General features: G+C 36.2%; 1 protein-coding gene across 42 annotated transcripts in view; it reads right to left on the bottom strand.

The window, feature by feature from the left end:
- Positions 1 to 15,916, bottom strand: part of EMSY (EMSY transcriptional repressor, BRCA2 interacting) — an 81,442-nt gene that overhangs the window by 60,775 nt on the left and 4,751 nt on the right. For 17 of the 42 annotated variants that reach the window (XM_069553781.1, XM_069553816.1, XM_069553778.1 and 14 more), the window contains exons 3-8: positions 13,283 to 13,382; positions 11,414 to 11,488; positions 10,042 to 10,083; positions 6,466 to 6,641; positions 4,715 to 4,867; positions 2,524 to 2,783 (exon numbers count right to left, since the gene is read on the bottom strand). In XM_069553781.1, coding sequence (XP_069409882.1) covers positions 2,524 to 2,783; positions 4,715 to 4,867; positions 6,466 to 6,641; positions 10,042 to 10,083; positions 11,414 to 11,488; positions 13,283 to 13,382 — 806 coding nt within the window. Of the gene's footprint in view, positions 1 to 2,523; positions 2,784 to 4,714; positions 4,868 to 6,465; positions 6,642 to 10,041; positions 10,084 to 11,413; positions 11,489 to 13,282; positions 13,383 to 14,227; positions 14,363 to 15,916 lie in introns of all 42 variants that reach the window. The other 25 variants (XM_069553798.1, XM_069553796.1, XM_069553803.1 and 22 more) reach the window with 6 other exon arrangements.

Here is a 15,916-nt window from a genome sequence, read left to right as displayed (position 1 = left end):
CAGGAACTTGAGAGTACCAGATGCTTCTGAAGTGGGGATAACAGAGGGATTAAAAAAATGGAAATCAGTTGAAAACCTGTTCAAGCAGCATTAAGATCCCCAGCTATCCTCCCTTATCCTAAAGGAAGACTAAAAACTTATTCTCTTGAGGGAGAGATTGAATCCAAGGGAATTTGATGATACAAGGCTGAGGAGAGTAAGTGCTATGGTAAAAACAGAGAGGTTTAGTAAAGTCTATGTACTGAATGATTAGACTATCCAGCCCTCTCCCTCCCTTCGTTTCCAAAATATTAGCAGATAGGCTTACTGCTATAGGTGAAGACTAGAAGATTCTTCTCTAAAGAATCTGTCCAGTCCCTGAAAAAGTCTTAATGAGAATGACAACTGGTGGAGGTAAAGTGGTACTGAGTGTTTATCAACAGAACAGCCCAGCTAAGTCAACCCACAATGAAAGTCACCAGCCAGTTACGTCCCATCCAACTCACAAAGCTTGCATCAGCTTTTTAGTGCCCACTTGCATATATAGATGTGGCCAACATTTAAGGAAACTTAAAGACAGAGATCAAAACAAATAAGTAAAAGAAATTTACAAGAGAGAAAATATGAAAGAAAAAAAATTTTTTTAATTCTCGTACCATTAGAAAAGAACATAGTGACCATGAAAGAGCAAGATACTATTTTTTTTAAAAAAGAAGAACTTTCAGAGAGCAAGAAAGTTATTAGAAATTTTAAACAAAAAAAAACAAAATGAAAAATTCCAGACAAGTAATGAAAGATAAAGTTAAAAAATTATGAAAATAATACTTACAGAGCATTTACTATGTGCCAGGCTCTATCCTACTCATTTACATTTACTATCTCATTTATTTACACCCTAAAGCCCTATAAAATAGATATACTATTCTCACTATTTTACAACAGAAAAACTTACATCTAGAGTTTAGTTTTCCCAAAGTCACATAGCTAGTAAGTAGCAAAAAATGGGATTCAAAATTCAGGAAGTCTACTTCTAAAATCCAGGCTTTTAACTACTTTACTACAGTAGAAAAAGCAAACAAATGGAAATTGGGGATGAGAAAGATTGAAATTACAGGATCAATCTAGGCATTCAATATCCAGAATAAGAGGTGATCCAAAAAAAGAGAAGAATCAAAGAAATAATTCAAGAAATTTTCCAGAATTGAAGGATAGGAGTGACTAGAATACCAGGGGCCACTTGAGTCTACAACTCAATGGATAAAATAAAGACCCACACCCACGGAAAATTACCTTGAAGTTTCAGAACTCTGACAGTTACTAAGAGCTTTCCAAGAGAAAATGAGGGTCTAGAATTATAATGGCATTACTGGACTTCTCAAAAGCAATACTACTGTAAGCCAACAGCCAGTGAAGTAGCATCTTTAAAATTCTCAAGGAAAATGACCTCCCACCTAGAATACCTACCTTGCTAAATTGACATCAAGACAGTAGGAGGGGAGAATAAAGAAATTTTCAGTCTACCATGTAGGGTCTCAAAGACTTCCCAGGTGGCACAGTGGTAAAGAATCCACCTGCAATGCAGGAGATGTGGGAGACATGGGTTTGATCCATGGGTCAGGAAGATCCTCTGGAGGAGAAACCCACTCCAGTGGGTTCCAATGGCAACCCACTCCAGTATGCTTGCCTGGACAATCACATGGACAGAGGGGCCTGGAGGGCTACATTCCACAGGGTTGTGAAGAGTCGGACACAACTTGAGTATACGCACACACATGCGCTTGTGCGTGCGCACACACACACAAAAAAGGTCTTAACAACTCTACTTTCCACCCCACCCATATACCAAGAAGCTACTGGAGGATATACTTCAGGAAATTTGTAAATAACCAAGAAAGGGGAAGATCAGAATGACATTGAAGGGAGATCTTAGACACAGCAGTGTGTAACAAGCCTAGGGTACCATCAGTTTCCAGATTAGTGTCAGAAGTAGAGGGTTCTAATAACAAAACTGACCAAATACTGATGACTTGAACATACTGAGAGAAGAGTTTAGAAATGAATTAATGATAGCTTTCAAGAATTAAAAAAATAAGATAACAATTATCCACTTAATCATATCCTTCCTTTCTTCTATGAAACACCTAACTCTGTCTGACAACTTCATTACTCTGGAAACATAAATACTGAGTTCCTAAAGGTAAAGTTATCCTAATTGAGGCTGAAAGAATCCTCTATATTTTAATTTTTTTCCAAACAGAACCGTAAAAGTGAAATAAATGGCAGTCTTAGAAGATCTGCTAGCTATGTCATATCAGACAAGTCATGTGGCATCTCTGAGCCTCATCTACAAAAACATATACAAAAAGTAAAATAATAATATCTAACCCAAAGTTTTATATGTAGAATTTAAGAAAGATGTGAACATTCCCACCATAATGCCAAGCACATAGTAAGCACTCAGTGCATGTTTGTTAAATCTGGATCACATTGACTGAAAGAGATTAAAACAGCACCTGGCAGACAGAGATTCCCTCTACCACATACCTTCTGTGTTGTTGAGTTTGTTGTCTGTGTTGATGGTTTGGTGAAGGTTATTTTCACAGGAGACATGTGGGGTGGTAAGGAGTTGGCAATGCTCTGCATGATGTTGCTCATCTTAGGACTGCCACTCACAGGCACAGTGATCGTCTTTGAGACCGGAACGACAGCCTTTGGAACTTCCTTAAGGACAACAGGGGAGGAGCTAGAAGAGTTTGTTCGCCTTCGTTTTCTGGGTTTTTCATCTTCATCTGAACAGCTAACACCTATAAGGCAATAACAACATTGTTAAATTTTATAGCAATCTAACCTTGTATTTTATACTTCATTTTAAAATCATCGTGTCATCAGTCATCCTTGACCTCTCCCTCTGCCTCATGCCCAATCAGATAGTTCTATCAATCCTCCCTTAGGGGAGCTATCTCTGAACGTCTTCCCGACTTTCTTTAACCCCACGGCCATGTCAGACCTCCTTATCTCCTGCCTGTATGTCAGCGACAACCTCCTGAAAGTTGTACATGCTTCTAATCTCTCCACTTCCATTCTACCTTTCAACCTACTACAAGTTATAAAAATCTCACATCTAATCAGGCCAGTGCCCTGCCTCAAATCTTTTAGTTTTACCTCCCTACAAGATAAGGCACAAAAATCATTACTGTCTCATTCAAGGTCCCATATTTTTCTAAGAACACAATACTCTATTCCACCCACCCTATAATCCTTGTAAATTGACATGCTCACCATTCCCCAAAGCCAATTTATCACATACTCTATCCATGTGGAATCTCTATGTACTCTTGTTCTTTGGGGAACACCACATATCATCAACGACCTCTTCATCATCCAGCAGTCATCATCCTGTAAGCTATTTCCTCAGTGAAGCCTTCCCTTACTCCAAGCAAAGCTAATCCATGTCTCCTCTGAACTTGGAAAGCACTTCATACATTCTTTTTGGTATCACTTATCCCATGGCAATGTGGCAGGCAGTCTGCACATCTCCTGTTATTAAGGGGCTCTCAAAGGGCAACACCTCAGTCTTATTGGTTTGTTTCCCTGGTACAGCGCCTTGCACATATGAAGTCAGGAGAATGAATGATTATATCTCAAACTAATGTTGCCTGTGTGATTTCTGAGAATAAAGCAATAAACTTTCAGTTACTTCAAGCTATATATTATGTGAAATACTTTCTTCATGTTTGGGATTTACTTTCAACATTTAAAAAACAATTAAAAAACAGACCTCTACAGTTATTTTAAAAGACCATTTTGGCTAAATTCACAGAAATCAGGTATAATACTCCCAAAGTTTAAAATTTTTCTTTATGTACTAAAGCCTCAATTGTCTTGTACTTAAGAAAAATATCAAATGAAAAACAAAATTTTGCAATATACATAGGAAATCTTTATAAAGCAGACATTTACAAAAGCACACAGCATGACTCATGTAATTGGTGATAAAACATAACTCCTTATACCTTCAAGTTTTAGACTCTAACCAAGACTGACAATGACCTAAAATTATTTCTGTCTAAAACAGTAAAGTCCACCTCTAAAAGTTACAAAGAAATTAAGTTTATAACTACACTGAGAAAAATGAAAGTCAAATAGTAATGATCTCGAGTTAACACTAAAAGCAAATCAATACTGACATAACAGACATTGAAAGCAAAAAATGAACTGGACATCAAAGTGCTTCACAGGGTAGAATCAAAGGGTTAACAACTGCAAATAAACCTCAAAAATTACAGTCAACTAGAAATGTGAAAGAAAGATGCTCTAGAATGCTTCACTGAAATTTAGCAATTAGATGATATGTTGCATAATTTTTAAAAACACTACAAAGACTACTATTACAGGAATAAACACTAAATAAATGATATAAGCACATTCCCTTAGTTTCTATTCACATTTGTATTCTATGAAAATCAGAACAAGTGAATATTTAAGAGGATAGCACTGTTTAAGGCAGATTCCCCACAGAAAACAAAAAAAGGATAATTAGTCAACCCCCGGAAATGGTTAAAAAGCAATATATACCTAGTCACATGTAAAGAAAGGAATTCTTTACAATGTTCAAAAACTAACCACTGCTAATAGCCAGTGGGCCAATGAATTAATCAGGAAGGCAGATCTAATCAGAGCCTATGCTGCAGCTTTTAGCCAAGATGGCCCTGATAACACTGAGAATATCACTTACTTTTGACATAAACAGTACTTCCACTTGGCAAGACAACTACATTGGAGGCAGGACTGGCAGGTCTTGGAGACTTAACCGTTGCTATGCTGCCACTTGGAACAGGGGTAGAGGTTGGGGTTGACGTGGTACTTGTGTAGGAATAGCAAACCACTACTGAAGGAACGATAAAAAAGTTCGCTGTTAACTTTCACCAAAACGGTCCACACATACACAAAGATAATTTTTTTTACTGCAGGCCAATTTTAACATTTTCATATAACCAGAAGTTAGCAGCCAATTCTAGGAATTAGGTCCACAGGTTAAAAAAATTAATAACCTTTCCTGAAAATCATCACTTAACTAGATTTTCCCCAAGTATTTTAGCAGCTGTCTACAGGTGGCACTGACAATAGAGAAGAGCACAGTTACAAAGAAACCAAGTTCAAAACTGAGAAAAATGAAAATTATTATTTATTCACAGCAGGAGTTAGACAAAAAGCATATACTTATATTCTTTTCTAATACTAATAGCAGTATCAATGATGGAGTGATGGATCAGTTTTCCCTAACCACAGAAATTTCCAACTTAGCCCCTAGAGAGAACCAAGGTAAGTTTCTCTTATAAACAACTCACTAGTCACTTGCCATCTAAACAGTGCAATAATAACTAAGGTAATGACAACACAGTATTTTAACTGCTTGAATAACAGCAACAAGCAGGAATGATTACCAAGGATTATGCTAAATTCTTCCCATATATTTATCACTAATCTCACAACGCCACATCCTCATTTTAAGGATGAGGAACCCAAGGCTCACAGAAGCTAAAAGACTGGGTGGAGGTCACAAAGCAAGGAAATGACAAATGAGGACTCAAACCTAGATTAGAACTATCAAAAATTCTATATTCTTTCCACTGAATCAGAGAGGTGGTAAACAGAAAAGATAAAAGAGGGCAGAGAAGAAAGGTATCTCTCCTGCAACAAAGAAAACAGGAATTCAATGAAGGCCAAGTTTGCACACTGATAACTGTCTCTCCCTAAATATAGCTTCCTTACGTGTAAAAGAGTCTGGCATGAATGAAAGGAATGTCTCATTCTGTTCCACAATCCACAGATACTCAAAAAAAGATAATTCCCCAAAATAATCTGACAACTGCATTATTTTCAGGGTCATTTTCACATAACACCAAACTAAGCTACTGAAGTCAACTGAAACATGCACTCTCAAATTTAATATTACTCTTGGTTACCTCAGGAGACTCCAAGGAATTTTAAAGCATGTGTCAATGACTAGATTAAATAACAATAAGAAAGCCTTCTCCATCAGCCACGCAACCCCTAACAGATTAAACACATTGACTGGAACAGAGAAACAGCATATACCATTGATTCCAGAAGACAAGAACAGAACTTTATTTTCTAAAGTATCAGTTCAGCATCTTTCTCCGGCAGCTATTATAAATGACTTCTATTGCCTTATTAATTTTCCAAGGCCTTTTATCCACTTCTAACAAGACAGATTCCTATTAAAAAATTCATTCCAAGGCTTTCTGCAATTTTGTGATTAATGTAATTCACACTTTGAACAAAGGGATATTTAATTTTGGCTGAGACTAAAAACTTGGCAGTTTCTAGTCTCAGAACAAGAGTTATTCACTGCGTTTCACGGAGTTTGAATACTGGGACAAAAACAGAAGAAAAATAAGATAACTTTTCTTGGAAGAATCCAAGAGAAGTCATCCTTACACACTGAAATATTTCTTTACTCACCTTCCTTGCTTCCTGTTTCTGCAGGCACTGGAAGAGATGCATTGTGCTGAACAGCTGCATTGGCAACAGCATTAGCTGTTACAGTGAAGGCAGTTTGGGGAACCAGCCGGGGCATCAGGGGTACCAATCGACGACCTTCAATGGACCATTCTGAGGAGCTATTAGGTCCAGACATACTAAACAAAAAAGAAAATGCTGCTACAAGAGTTCTCAATAGCTAAAACTGAATCAAATACATATATTCAAATATAACTTTTCAAATTATAAAAAAAGTACCCTGAGTGAACAGGAGAGACTTTATTTTAAGTAAGATCAAAACTATGAATAAAAATCAGAATTTAAGGAATCTTACATACACTTAGGTTTTCACACATTTTATTCCATAATCTGAATCTTATAATGAACATCTCTGAAACTGTGGAAAACTGTCCCATGCCTTGTAAATAAACATCAACATTATTTTCATTAGTTTAAATCTGGCTGGTATTGAAGATGAAAACTAGTATTTCTACCAACTTTTAGAACTTAATGTTGTAATTAGGCTAAAAAGGTAAAAATTACTCAATTTCAAAAATCAGACTTTCCTTAATAATTAAGGATGAAATTCACTGAATTTTTGCAAAATTATCCTAACTGCCTGCATGGCCAGAGGTTCTAAGGCTTTCAAACAAGGGAAACTGAGGCAGTAAACGAGGGAGACTAGGTACTGGGAGGTGCGAAGCTGTACATATCACTGCAGGTGTCACTGACAATGTGTTATATTATTATCCTTTCTATTAAAAATAAACAGACTAGATCTGAGGACACTGGAAGAAATCTGCCGCTATTTTAATTTTACTTATTTATATCATTCTGCACTCTCAGGAATGTTTGAGGCAACTGAACTGTATTCCTTAGCAGACGCTATTCTCAATTTTACTTTAAACTTGTTGAGCAAATTTTACCCTAGGAGTCCAAATGAAGGTTGAAGCATGAAAAGACAGCTTTTCGCTTCCCTTTGCTTGGCTTCAATAAAGGCAGCAGTCTAACTAATGGTGACTGTCGATGTTTAAAATTCATCCAAAATCAATCAATCAATTTCTTCACTAAGTTGGAAATACTTCTGCACCTTTTTCAAAACCAATGATTCTACAACCCAATCTAGAGTTTAAGATTCTGTATGTCCACTGATTCTTGACAGAGTACACAAAAGCCCTCGTTAGTGGATAGTGGAATGATGATGATGATGATGATGGTGATGATGATAGTTAACATCAATTAGCACTTAGTATATGTGATATATTGTTCTGAATATTTTGCCTGTATTAACTCATATAATTCTTTCAATCCTATGAAATTGGTAATATTATCATCTCCATTTTATAGACGGGAAAATTGAGTTACCAAGAGGTTAAATAACTCGCTTAGGGTCACACAGTTACTAAACCACTCCTTTAACAAGCATACATCATGCTATTGAAATGAACTGCCACATCACAAGTAGAAGGTATAAAAATTTTCAATGTGTTTCATGTCTAACTTTTGCCTTTGATTTATACTAACTAGACACTGTTGTCTAATCTATAAACTTTCAATGAATGAAACAAATTACAACTTGAGAAGAATTTACATTCAGTTTAAGAAAAGAATTTCTAGGAGTTGATGAATCCAACTGAGTTATTGTGGGAAATCTGCAAATTCCCTATGGCTTAACACAGGCCTACCTAAGACACGGCAAAGAGGGATTCCTAAAACCCCGATAACCCTCACAAATCTGTTAACATGTAATCTCCAAATTGATGCTAGTTTTGAAACAGAGAATGGTACAAACAAGAGAGACAGAAAAGGGCTATTACTGATTGTCAAAGGGAAAAAGTTCTAAAAGCTATTCAGTATTTTCTTGGCTTACTCCTATTTTGCTACCATTTTACTAGAAAGTCGCTAAGAAATTTGCTTGATCAAAGTTTAACACACAAATAAAATGATGTCTACACTTACCTGGTACACTGTTAAATAGTGGCAGAAATTATGGAAGATTAATAATTTAAACACACAAATATATATGCTATTGAAAAGACAGAATCTGCAGTGCAAAAAACACAACTGCAACTTTTAAAAAGATTTATAAATCTTCCAAATTTCTACTCACGCAAACGTGCTCAAATTTTTTTAAGTGAGTGAAAAATTACTCATCATGTTAGAATTAGATTTAAAATTCCTATTTGCTTATTAATAAGGGCGTAAATATGCATTAGTTGCACAAATCATCTAAAAAGAATTTTCCAGGTTTCTGTAAACATCTTATTCCATGGCTTCCCTGGGATTCCTAAGTTTCAAAGAACATCTCTTTATTTATACTAAATATAGCAAGGGGGGGGGGGTGGAAACCTTGCTCCAAGCCCCTTTTCTGAGACGTCTGACACTAGTAGAACCACCTTGGCCCTTGCATCCTTTGGTGTTCATGGCACCAGCATGAAATCCTCACCGAGAGGCTCACACAGTATTCATGAATGTCTAGCTGATGGGGAAGGAGTTAAGAGATCAGTCACTCTGGATAGCTACTTTCTTTAGATACAATGCTGCCAAGAGTGGCCCAATTAAAAACTGTGAGGCCTCTTAACATTCCAGGCTTTGATACTATAATATTCTGTCATGTCTCAAAACTGAATTAGAGTATCAAATAATAAAAACGTGTTATGGTTCAAGCAAGGCTTTTCTTTGATCCCAGACACTCGACTCCTTTTGTTTCCACCTCCTTTGTGCTCAATCTTCTTGGCTTTCTTTTCACCTTTCAAACATTCCTTCTGGCCTAAGCTGCAGTTCTGAGTGGGGGAGGGAAGGGAGAGGAGAAAGGGAATGCAGTCGGTTCAGATGCATTCCTCCTTGGCTCAAGTTACTTTTTTCAGGCTCAGAGTATGAAACCCTCCTATAGATAATCTTTAGAACTAGGTTCTGTCGCTACAGAGGGCAAAGGAGACGGAGAGAATGAGGGATCTACGTCTTCCTCAGCATTACCCACTCATTGCCCCTTGGGCTCCACGAGTAAATACAACATCTGGTCAAACTAAAACCACAATATAAAATATTAAAACAGGAGTATGGAAACACCTGAGAAGCTTAAAATTATACACTGACGTAAACGTTTTTCAAAAAATTAAATTCATGTATTAAAGAAATCAGAAAAGTAGAGAAAAAAAGAGGAAACAGGTAGGTAGAAGCCAACTCTCAATTATCCATGCTAATAGAGAGAGGAGGGAAAGGGAGAGGTCAAACAGATTAAAGAAACTCGCATATTAACCAAAATACTTTGGCAAATACTTAAAATTTCTTCCATCAAACCTTTTCCAGAACAACTAACAAGTAGTAAAATGACTAATTAAAATTTTCACCTCCTCTCCCTTCCCACCCTCTGACTACTTTCAAGCAGCAAAATAGCTAAAGGGTGGGCAGTATTAGGAAGGGGAGGAGGAGAAGAGGAGGAAAAGCAAGGGGCTTGGTTAATTCATAAATGAAGTATGTGCCCCTGAATAATTGAGAGCTTCAATTTTGAAATAAATACAAGAAAAAGCCTGAAATAATAATAACCTATTTGCATACCTGTAACTTGGTCTTTCACCCAAATATAAGGATAAATTCATTCTTTAAAGGGGAAAAAAGGAAAAGGAGACTAAATAAATGTTATCTTTAAGTATGAAACTGATGCATCAACTTATAACTAATTGCCCCACAATATTGTTCCAATGTTTTTAAGGTACTAATTTTGTCTCTAAGTGCCTCTGAATGCAAACTACTATTCACTACTTCATTATCTAGCACATAAGTTTCCTATTACCAGTTCTCAAATTAGAATCTAGGCTCAATTACTATTTCTAGAGTATCTCAATTTAAAAGTTTAGAGAAATTTAAAAGAAGGAGCACATTAATATTTAAATGTTTCAGCCATGTTGGCCTAACAATACTTAATGTCACTAGAGGAAAATTTCCAAATTTCTACAGTGCATAGGTATCTACCACTGAAAAATCTCCAAATTCAAACTGTTTATCTTTCAAACTATGCAGTTAAAAAGGTAGTACCCCATTTTATCAGTCAAGTAAAATGAGGAACAGAGAAGTGCAACATGAAGCTAATGGATCTTCGGGGTCAATACTAATACTGCCAATTGGGTTAAAAGCACTATTTATTACAGAACGGAAAGGTACCAAAATTTTTCTTTTAGCTTTAGTTCACATTAAGACAAAAATAAAAAGCAAATGAATTCTTCTATAACATACCTTATTTTATCAAATGTTTCTACCATCTTGCATTAACATTTTAAAGGATAATTTCTGCTCTTTTCTATTTTTCAGGAGGCACTCTCTCCATTCATACTCCATTAATGCTCAGTCCTATCTTCCACCACCCTCCACCCCATCTATCAAATAGTTATAATGATCTGAAAGCAACTTGATAAGAATCCTTTATAATTGTATTTTGTTGACTTTTCAAAGTAAATTAAAATACACTGTATTCATATTTCTTAAAACCAGGCTATATGTTACAATCTTTTTTCTGAATCTCAAAATACATGAAATATTAGTCAAAAAATTTATAATGTCTATTTATAAAGCAATATGTATACATATCAAATACTGTTACAAAGAAACTCTAAGGGGCTGTCAAATTTGGGGCTACTTTGTTATTAAACTTTGTTTCAAATAAGGAAATCACCTGCTAAACTGTTGAGCCCTTTAGGTACACAGAGATTACATTGTAACAGGATTTGACCTGAGTACTTACAGCTTGCCTAACCAAATGCAAAACATAACCAATAAAATAAACAGTTAACACAGCTACGATCAGGATCCCTGAGTACAGAGATATTACTATCAAGATAAAAGACTCAGGAATCTCTACACAATAGGAAGACTGTTTCAAAACTACGGTATACTACGTCATGAAAAATCAGGGGTGGTATGACTAATGGCTTACTTATGTGCAATTGTTGTTAACCGTTCATCGTTTACTGCTCTCCGAACTTCAGCACGGTGGCGTTCTGTTGAGATGCTATGAAAAAAAATAGCCATTATAGAACTCTGCCAAGCAGGCAGTTCTTCTCTATATTAATGTTTAAGTCAACATTTTGTTTGTGGGGGAGGAGGGGAATTGATGTGTAAAAAAGATAAAGACAAGGGTCTAATATATATATCTTCAAATGCTTTAATTAAAGTCATAGAAAAGGATTCAGACTGATTCTGTGTAATTGTAGAGAGAATTATAATTGTAGAGAGAATTTGTAACTAAATTCTAATTATAAATTACAAATTATAAATGTGTACAAATTATACAAATTACAAATCACAGAAAGACATTCAGTTTGATATGAAGTCATTAACGTCCAAAACTCAGAAATGTCAGACCATAGTCAAGATTAGCAGAGGTTCCTCTTATCTAAAAATACAAACCACTGAATGACCTCTAATCATGGTTACTGAGATTTTGGCCCTCAAAAGAAAGTCCTTTCTAAAGCTTAAGAGTCTAAAATTTTATGTTCAGTAAATATAACAAAGAAATGAAAGTGACAAGATACTGTTTCATATGCTATGAAACTTGACACCAGGATATTACTCCTTTATTACTCAACACTGAAGCTATGTGTCTTCTGCATTATATCACATCACCACTACGGTAAAAATGTGCTTATGTTGATCCTGATTAAATATATGTAAAGTTAAATCTAAACAAGTTAAAAAAAAAAAAAGGCTATACCCATTCCATTCATAAATAATAAAATAAATACCACCCTTGAAACTATAATCCTTATTGCTAAGCTAAATCTATACCATTTATTAAAATATTTAAGGGGCTTAAAAGCAGAATTTATGAGGCAATATAAACAACAAATGAAAAATATAAATTGTTAAGTATGGAGGCATTAAGACAGGATTTAATAATATAGCTACTTTGCTGTTAATTGAATGTAGGGGGAAAAAAATTTCTTCCCTATATTCACTTTAAAAATATGACAAAATGGTCTTAAATGTAGAAAGGAAATTTCAGTTAAAACAGCACCGAATTTTCTGAGAAAGCTCAAGATGTTAAGAATGGATCAAGGCAAAGTATCAAAGAATCCCTTTCACCAGATTTTTTTTTTTTAATGAATTGAAGTCCCACACTAATGGGAAGCTGAAGGGATCAACTGTCCCTAATGCTGCTGCTGCTAAGTCACTTCAGTCATGTCCGACTCTATGCAGCCCCATAGACAGCAGCCCACCAGGCTCCCCCATCCCTGGGATTCTCCAGGCAAGAACACTGGAGTGGGTTGCCATTTCCTTCTCCAATGCATGAAAATGAAAAGTGAAAGTGAAGTCGCTCTGTCGTGTCCGACTCTCAGCGACCCCATGGACTGCAGCCTTCCAGGCTCCTCCGTCCATGGGATTTTCCAGGCAAGAGTACTGGAGTGGGGTGCCACTGTCTTCTCCGATATAATCACTACCCATTTCTATAAACTAAGACAACAACTTCCTAGTGTCTTCTCCTACCCCCTAACAAATGCCACTTGGCCACTCTAGATCTTCATATCCAGTCACTCCTAGCTCTTCTTTGCTTTACCCAGGTTAAAAATAGTTCCCTTTTCCAACTGGCCCAAAGCTAAAATAACCTGCCTTAAACCTTTTCTGATTAGAGTATAGAATAAATGGTAAATTACATAATTTTCTGTAACAAAGCACACAACTGGGATGGGATCTCTAAGTACCAACAACTTGAACACCTCTGTCTTCAGCGTAAGAGTGAAAAGTACCAAAATATCTCAAAATGAAATTTCTAGAGTCATGTCTCACAAACTTTTAGATAATTTACCTAAGAACTTTTGAGAGTTCTCCAAGAAGATCTTTCTTTTCCTTGGTGAGATCTCCCTGTGCCCGAAGTGCACTGATAACTCCAGCATATGCCTCCAATTCTAGAAGAAGAAAATTATTTTATCAAAATAGACCAACAATATTTTAATACTATGGCTATATACAGTGAAACTTCAGGGCAGGAAACCTAAAAGTCAATATGCAAATATTTCATTAATGTCCTCTTATTAAAAATTTTATCTACTAACATACATTAAATGTGGCTTTTATAATCTTATTTTCTTTTTTTACTGCCTCATAGAAGTCATGTGTGTAAAAGTTTAGGAAGAAAAGTCTAAATATTTTGCTTTACATATCATCACTGAAGAACATTCAACTGGGATGCTACCACAACTGCGAATAGGTTCCCAGTGGTGTAATAAGGCTGCTAAGAGAAGTTCTTAGTATTATTGATAGGTAGCTTTACTGATAAAATTTTGAAATAATTCCTTAAGCTTGCCTAAGAATTCAACCTATATTCCATCTGTGAATAGTGTGCAACTGAAAAACTACTGGATCAAGAGTCAAATGACCAGATTCTGGCTCCAGCACTGACATTAGTTGTGTGACCTTGGGTAAGTCCTTTCTCATCTCTGATTCTAGTTTTTTTTACCTAGTGCCCTAGAAGACACTTTGAAGGTACCCTGAAGAAACCACCAACAAATTGAAACCACCAGCAAAATGACTAAGGCAGATTAGCAAACATGAATTTTCGCTCTTACAGAAATCAGGACATAATACACTGAAACCTAATTCCAGACAGTTTCATTTCACTAACTTTCCACAGCAACAACCATTATTTAATGAAACTGTTGTCCCTAGTAGTGGTTAAACTATAAAACCAAAAAGCCCTCAATGGCTCCCAATGAACCATGCCTGCTTCTCAGTGTACTTCCTCATGTACTACCTTTCTATAGTACCTCCAACAATGACTCTGGACTTGGCATGTGACTCGCTTTGGCCAATGGAACATCACATACATGATGCAAACAGCAGCCTTGAACACAGGGCCTTGTTCTCTTGGAACCTTAAGATCACCAAGCTGTGAAGAAGCACAGGATGAAAGGTCACATGGAGAGAGCGGCCCAGCCATCTTAGCTGAGCCCAACTAACCAGCTAAGCTTCCAGCTGAATAGAGCCATGGGAGCGAGCTCAGGCAAGATGAGCAACCCATAGAATCATGAGAAATAATAAAATAGTTGTTTCAAACCATAAACACTATGAGACAAGTAGACCTGAAGAAAACAAAATGATGGGAAATAAGTATCTAGACTACAGTTATCCTCTTAATAGATCCAACTTACTGCCAGTATTTGCCAATGCCTTACATATAATAGATACTGAATGTTGGCCAATCTAAGGCATGCATAGCTGCATTCAAGATACTACAATAACAGTAAAATAGTAGCCTCATTCAGTTTGTATTATCCACAGTTCTGTCAAAAAAAAAAAGAATTTATATAGAAGAGTGAGTTGACCATATTAAATAGACATGTCTTGTCCAACTGAATTATTCCATGTGTAAACATGTGTAAACATCCTGCATGTTCAACCTACACTGGACATTAGGTAGATGTTTCATGTCCTTCTGGAAGGACAAACTCTGCTTCCCTGGAAATACTTTGATCCAAAAAACATATTTCAGCTTTTATCAGAACCCAAAGTAGAGTTCAGAAAGACACTGGGGATAATTTAAGAAATCACGATACTCCAAATGTTCATGCCTCATTTATCGAGTATTTTATTCAACAAATCAGTGTTGAGTCCCATTATATATACGAGATAGTATGCTAAACCCTGCCTTAAGAAGTTAACTCTAGAATAAAGTTACAGTGAATCAAGTCATTAGACAATTCTGACACAGTTTACAATACAGTGGTAAAGGCACAGAGGAAAAATATCATCTAGTCTAGAAGCATAAGCTTTACTCAGAAACAGAACTGTGCTCTAGGCAGGTGGGGGAAATGCAAATGTGCAAAAAGAACAGAGAGTAAAAGAGCATATAATGTTTCATAAAGACGTTAAATTTCCAGTAATAGTCACTATTTTGAGAGTTTTATACTAGGAAGAGTAAAAATATGTCTGTACTTGGCTAGTCACTAATTCAAACCTAACTACTAACTGAACACTGCTACTACTGCAAGGTACCAAGGCGAATCTTTATATAAACAAAAGTCAAAGTGAGTGAAGTCGCTCAGTCGTGTCCGACTCTTCGAGACCCCATGGACTGCAGCCAACCAGGCTCCTCCGTCCATGGGATTTTCCAGGCAAGAGTACTGGAGTGAGGTGCCATGGCCTCCATAAACAAAACAAGGTCCCTATTCTCAAAGTGATTAAAAACCAGGTTTTTCAGTTTCCAAGATATTTAGGAAAATGACAATACCATAAAAGGAAATGGAGAGGTCAGAGAGAAGTGATTTAAGGAAAAGGTTCACTTTTGGCCTGTGAAATTTATGGTGATCGAAATTTCACTATTTCACAGTATTTTTTAGAAAGTGAAATTAACTAAACACAAAGATTTTTGACATCTCAAGTCTCATTCCAAGTCTAACTAAAAAGTCATGCATAGAAGAGGTAGCAACTGCACACAAAACTG

This window comes from Ovis canadensis, chromosome 15 (genome assembly GCF_042477335.2).
Source record: "Ovis canadensis isolate MfBH-ARS-UI-01 breed Bighorn chromosome 15, ARS-UI_OviCan_v2, whole genome shotgun sequence".
NCBI lineage: Eukaryota > Metazoa > Chordata > Mammalia > Artiodactyla > Bovidae > Ovis > Ovis canadensis.
This window is presented reverse-complemented; position numbering and strand designations above follow the sequence as displayed.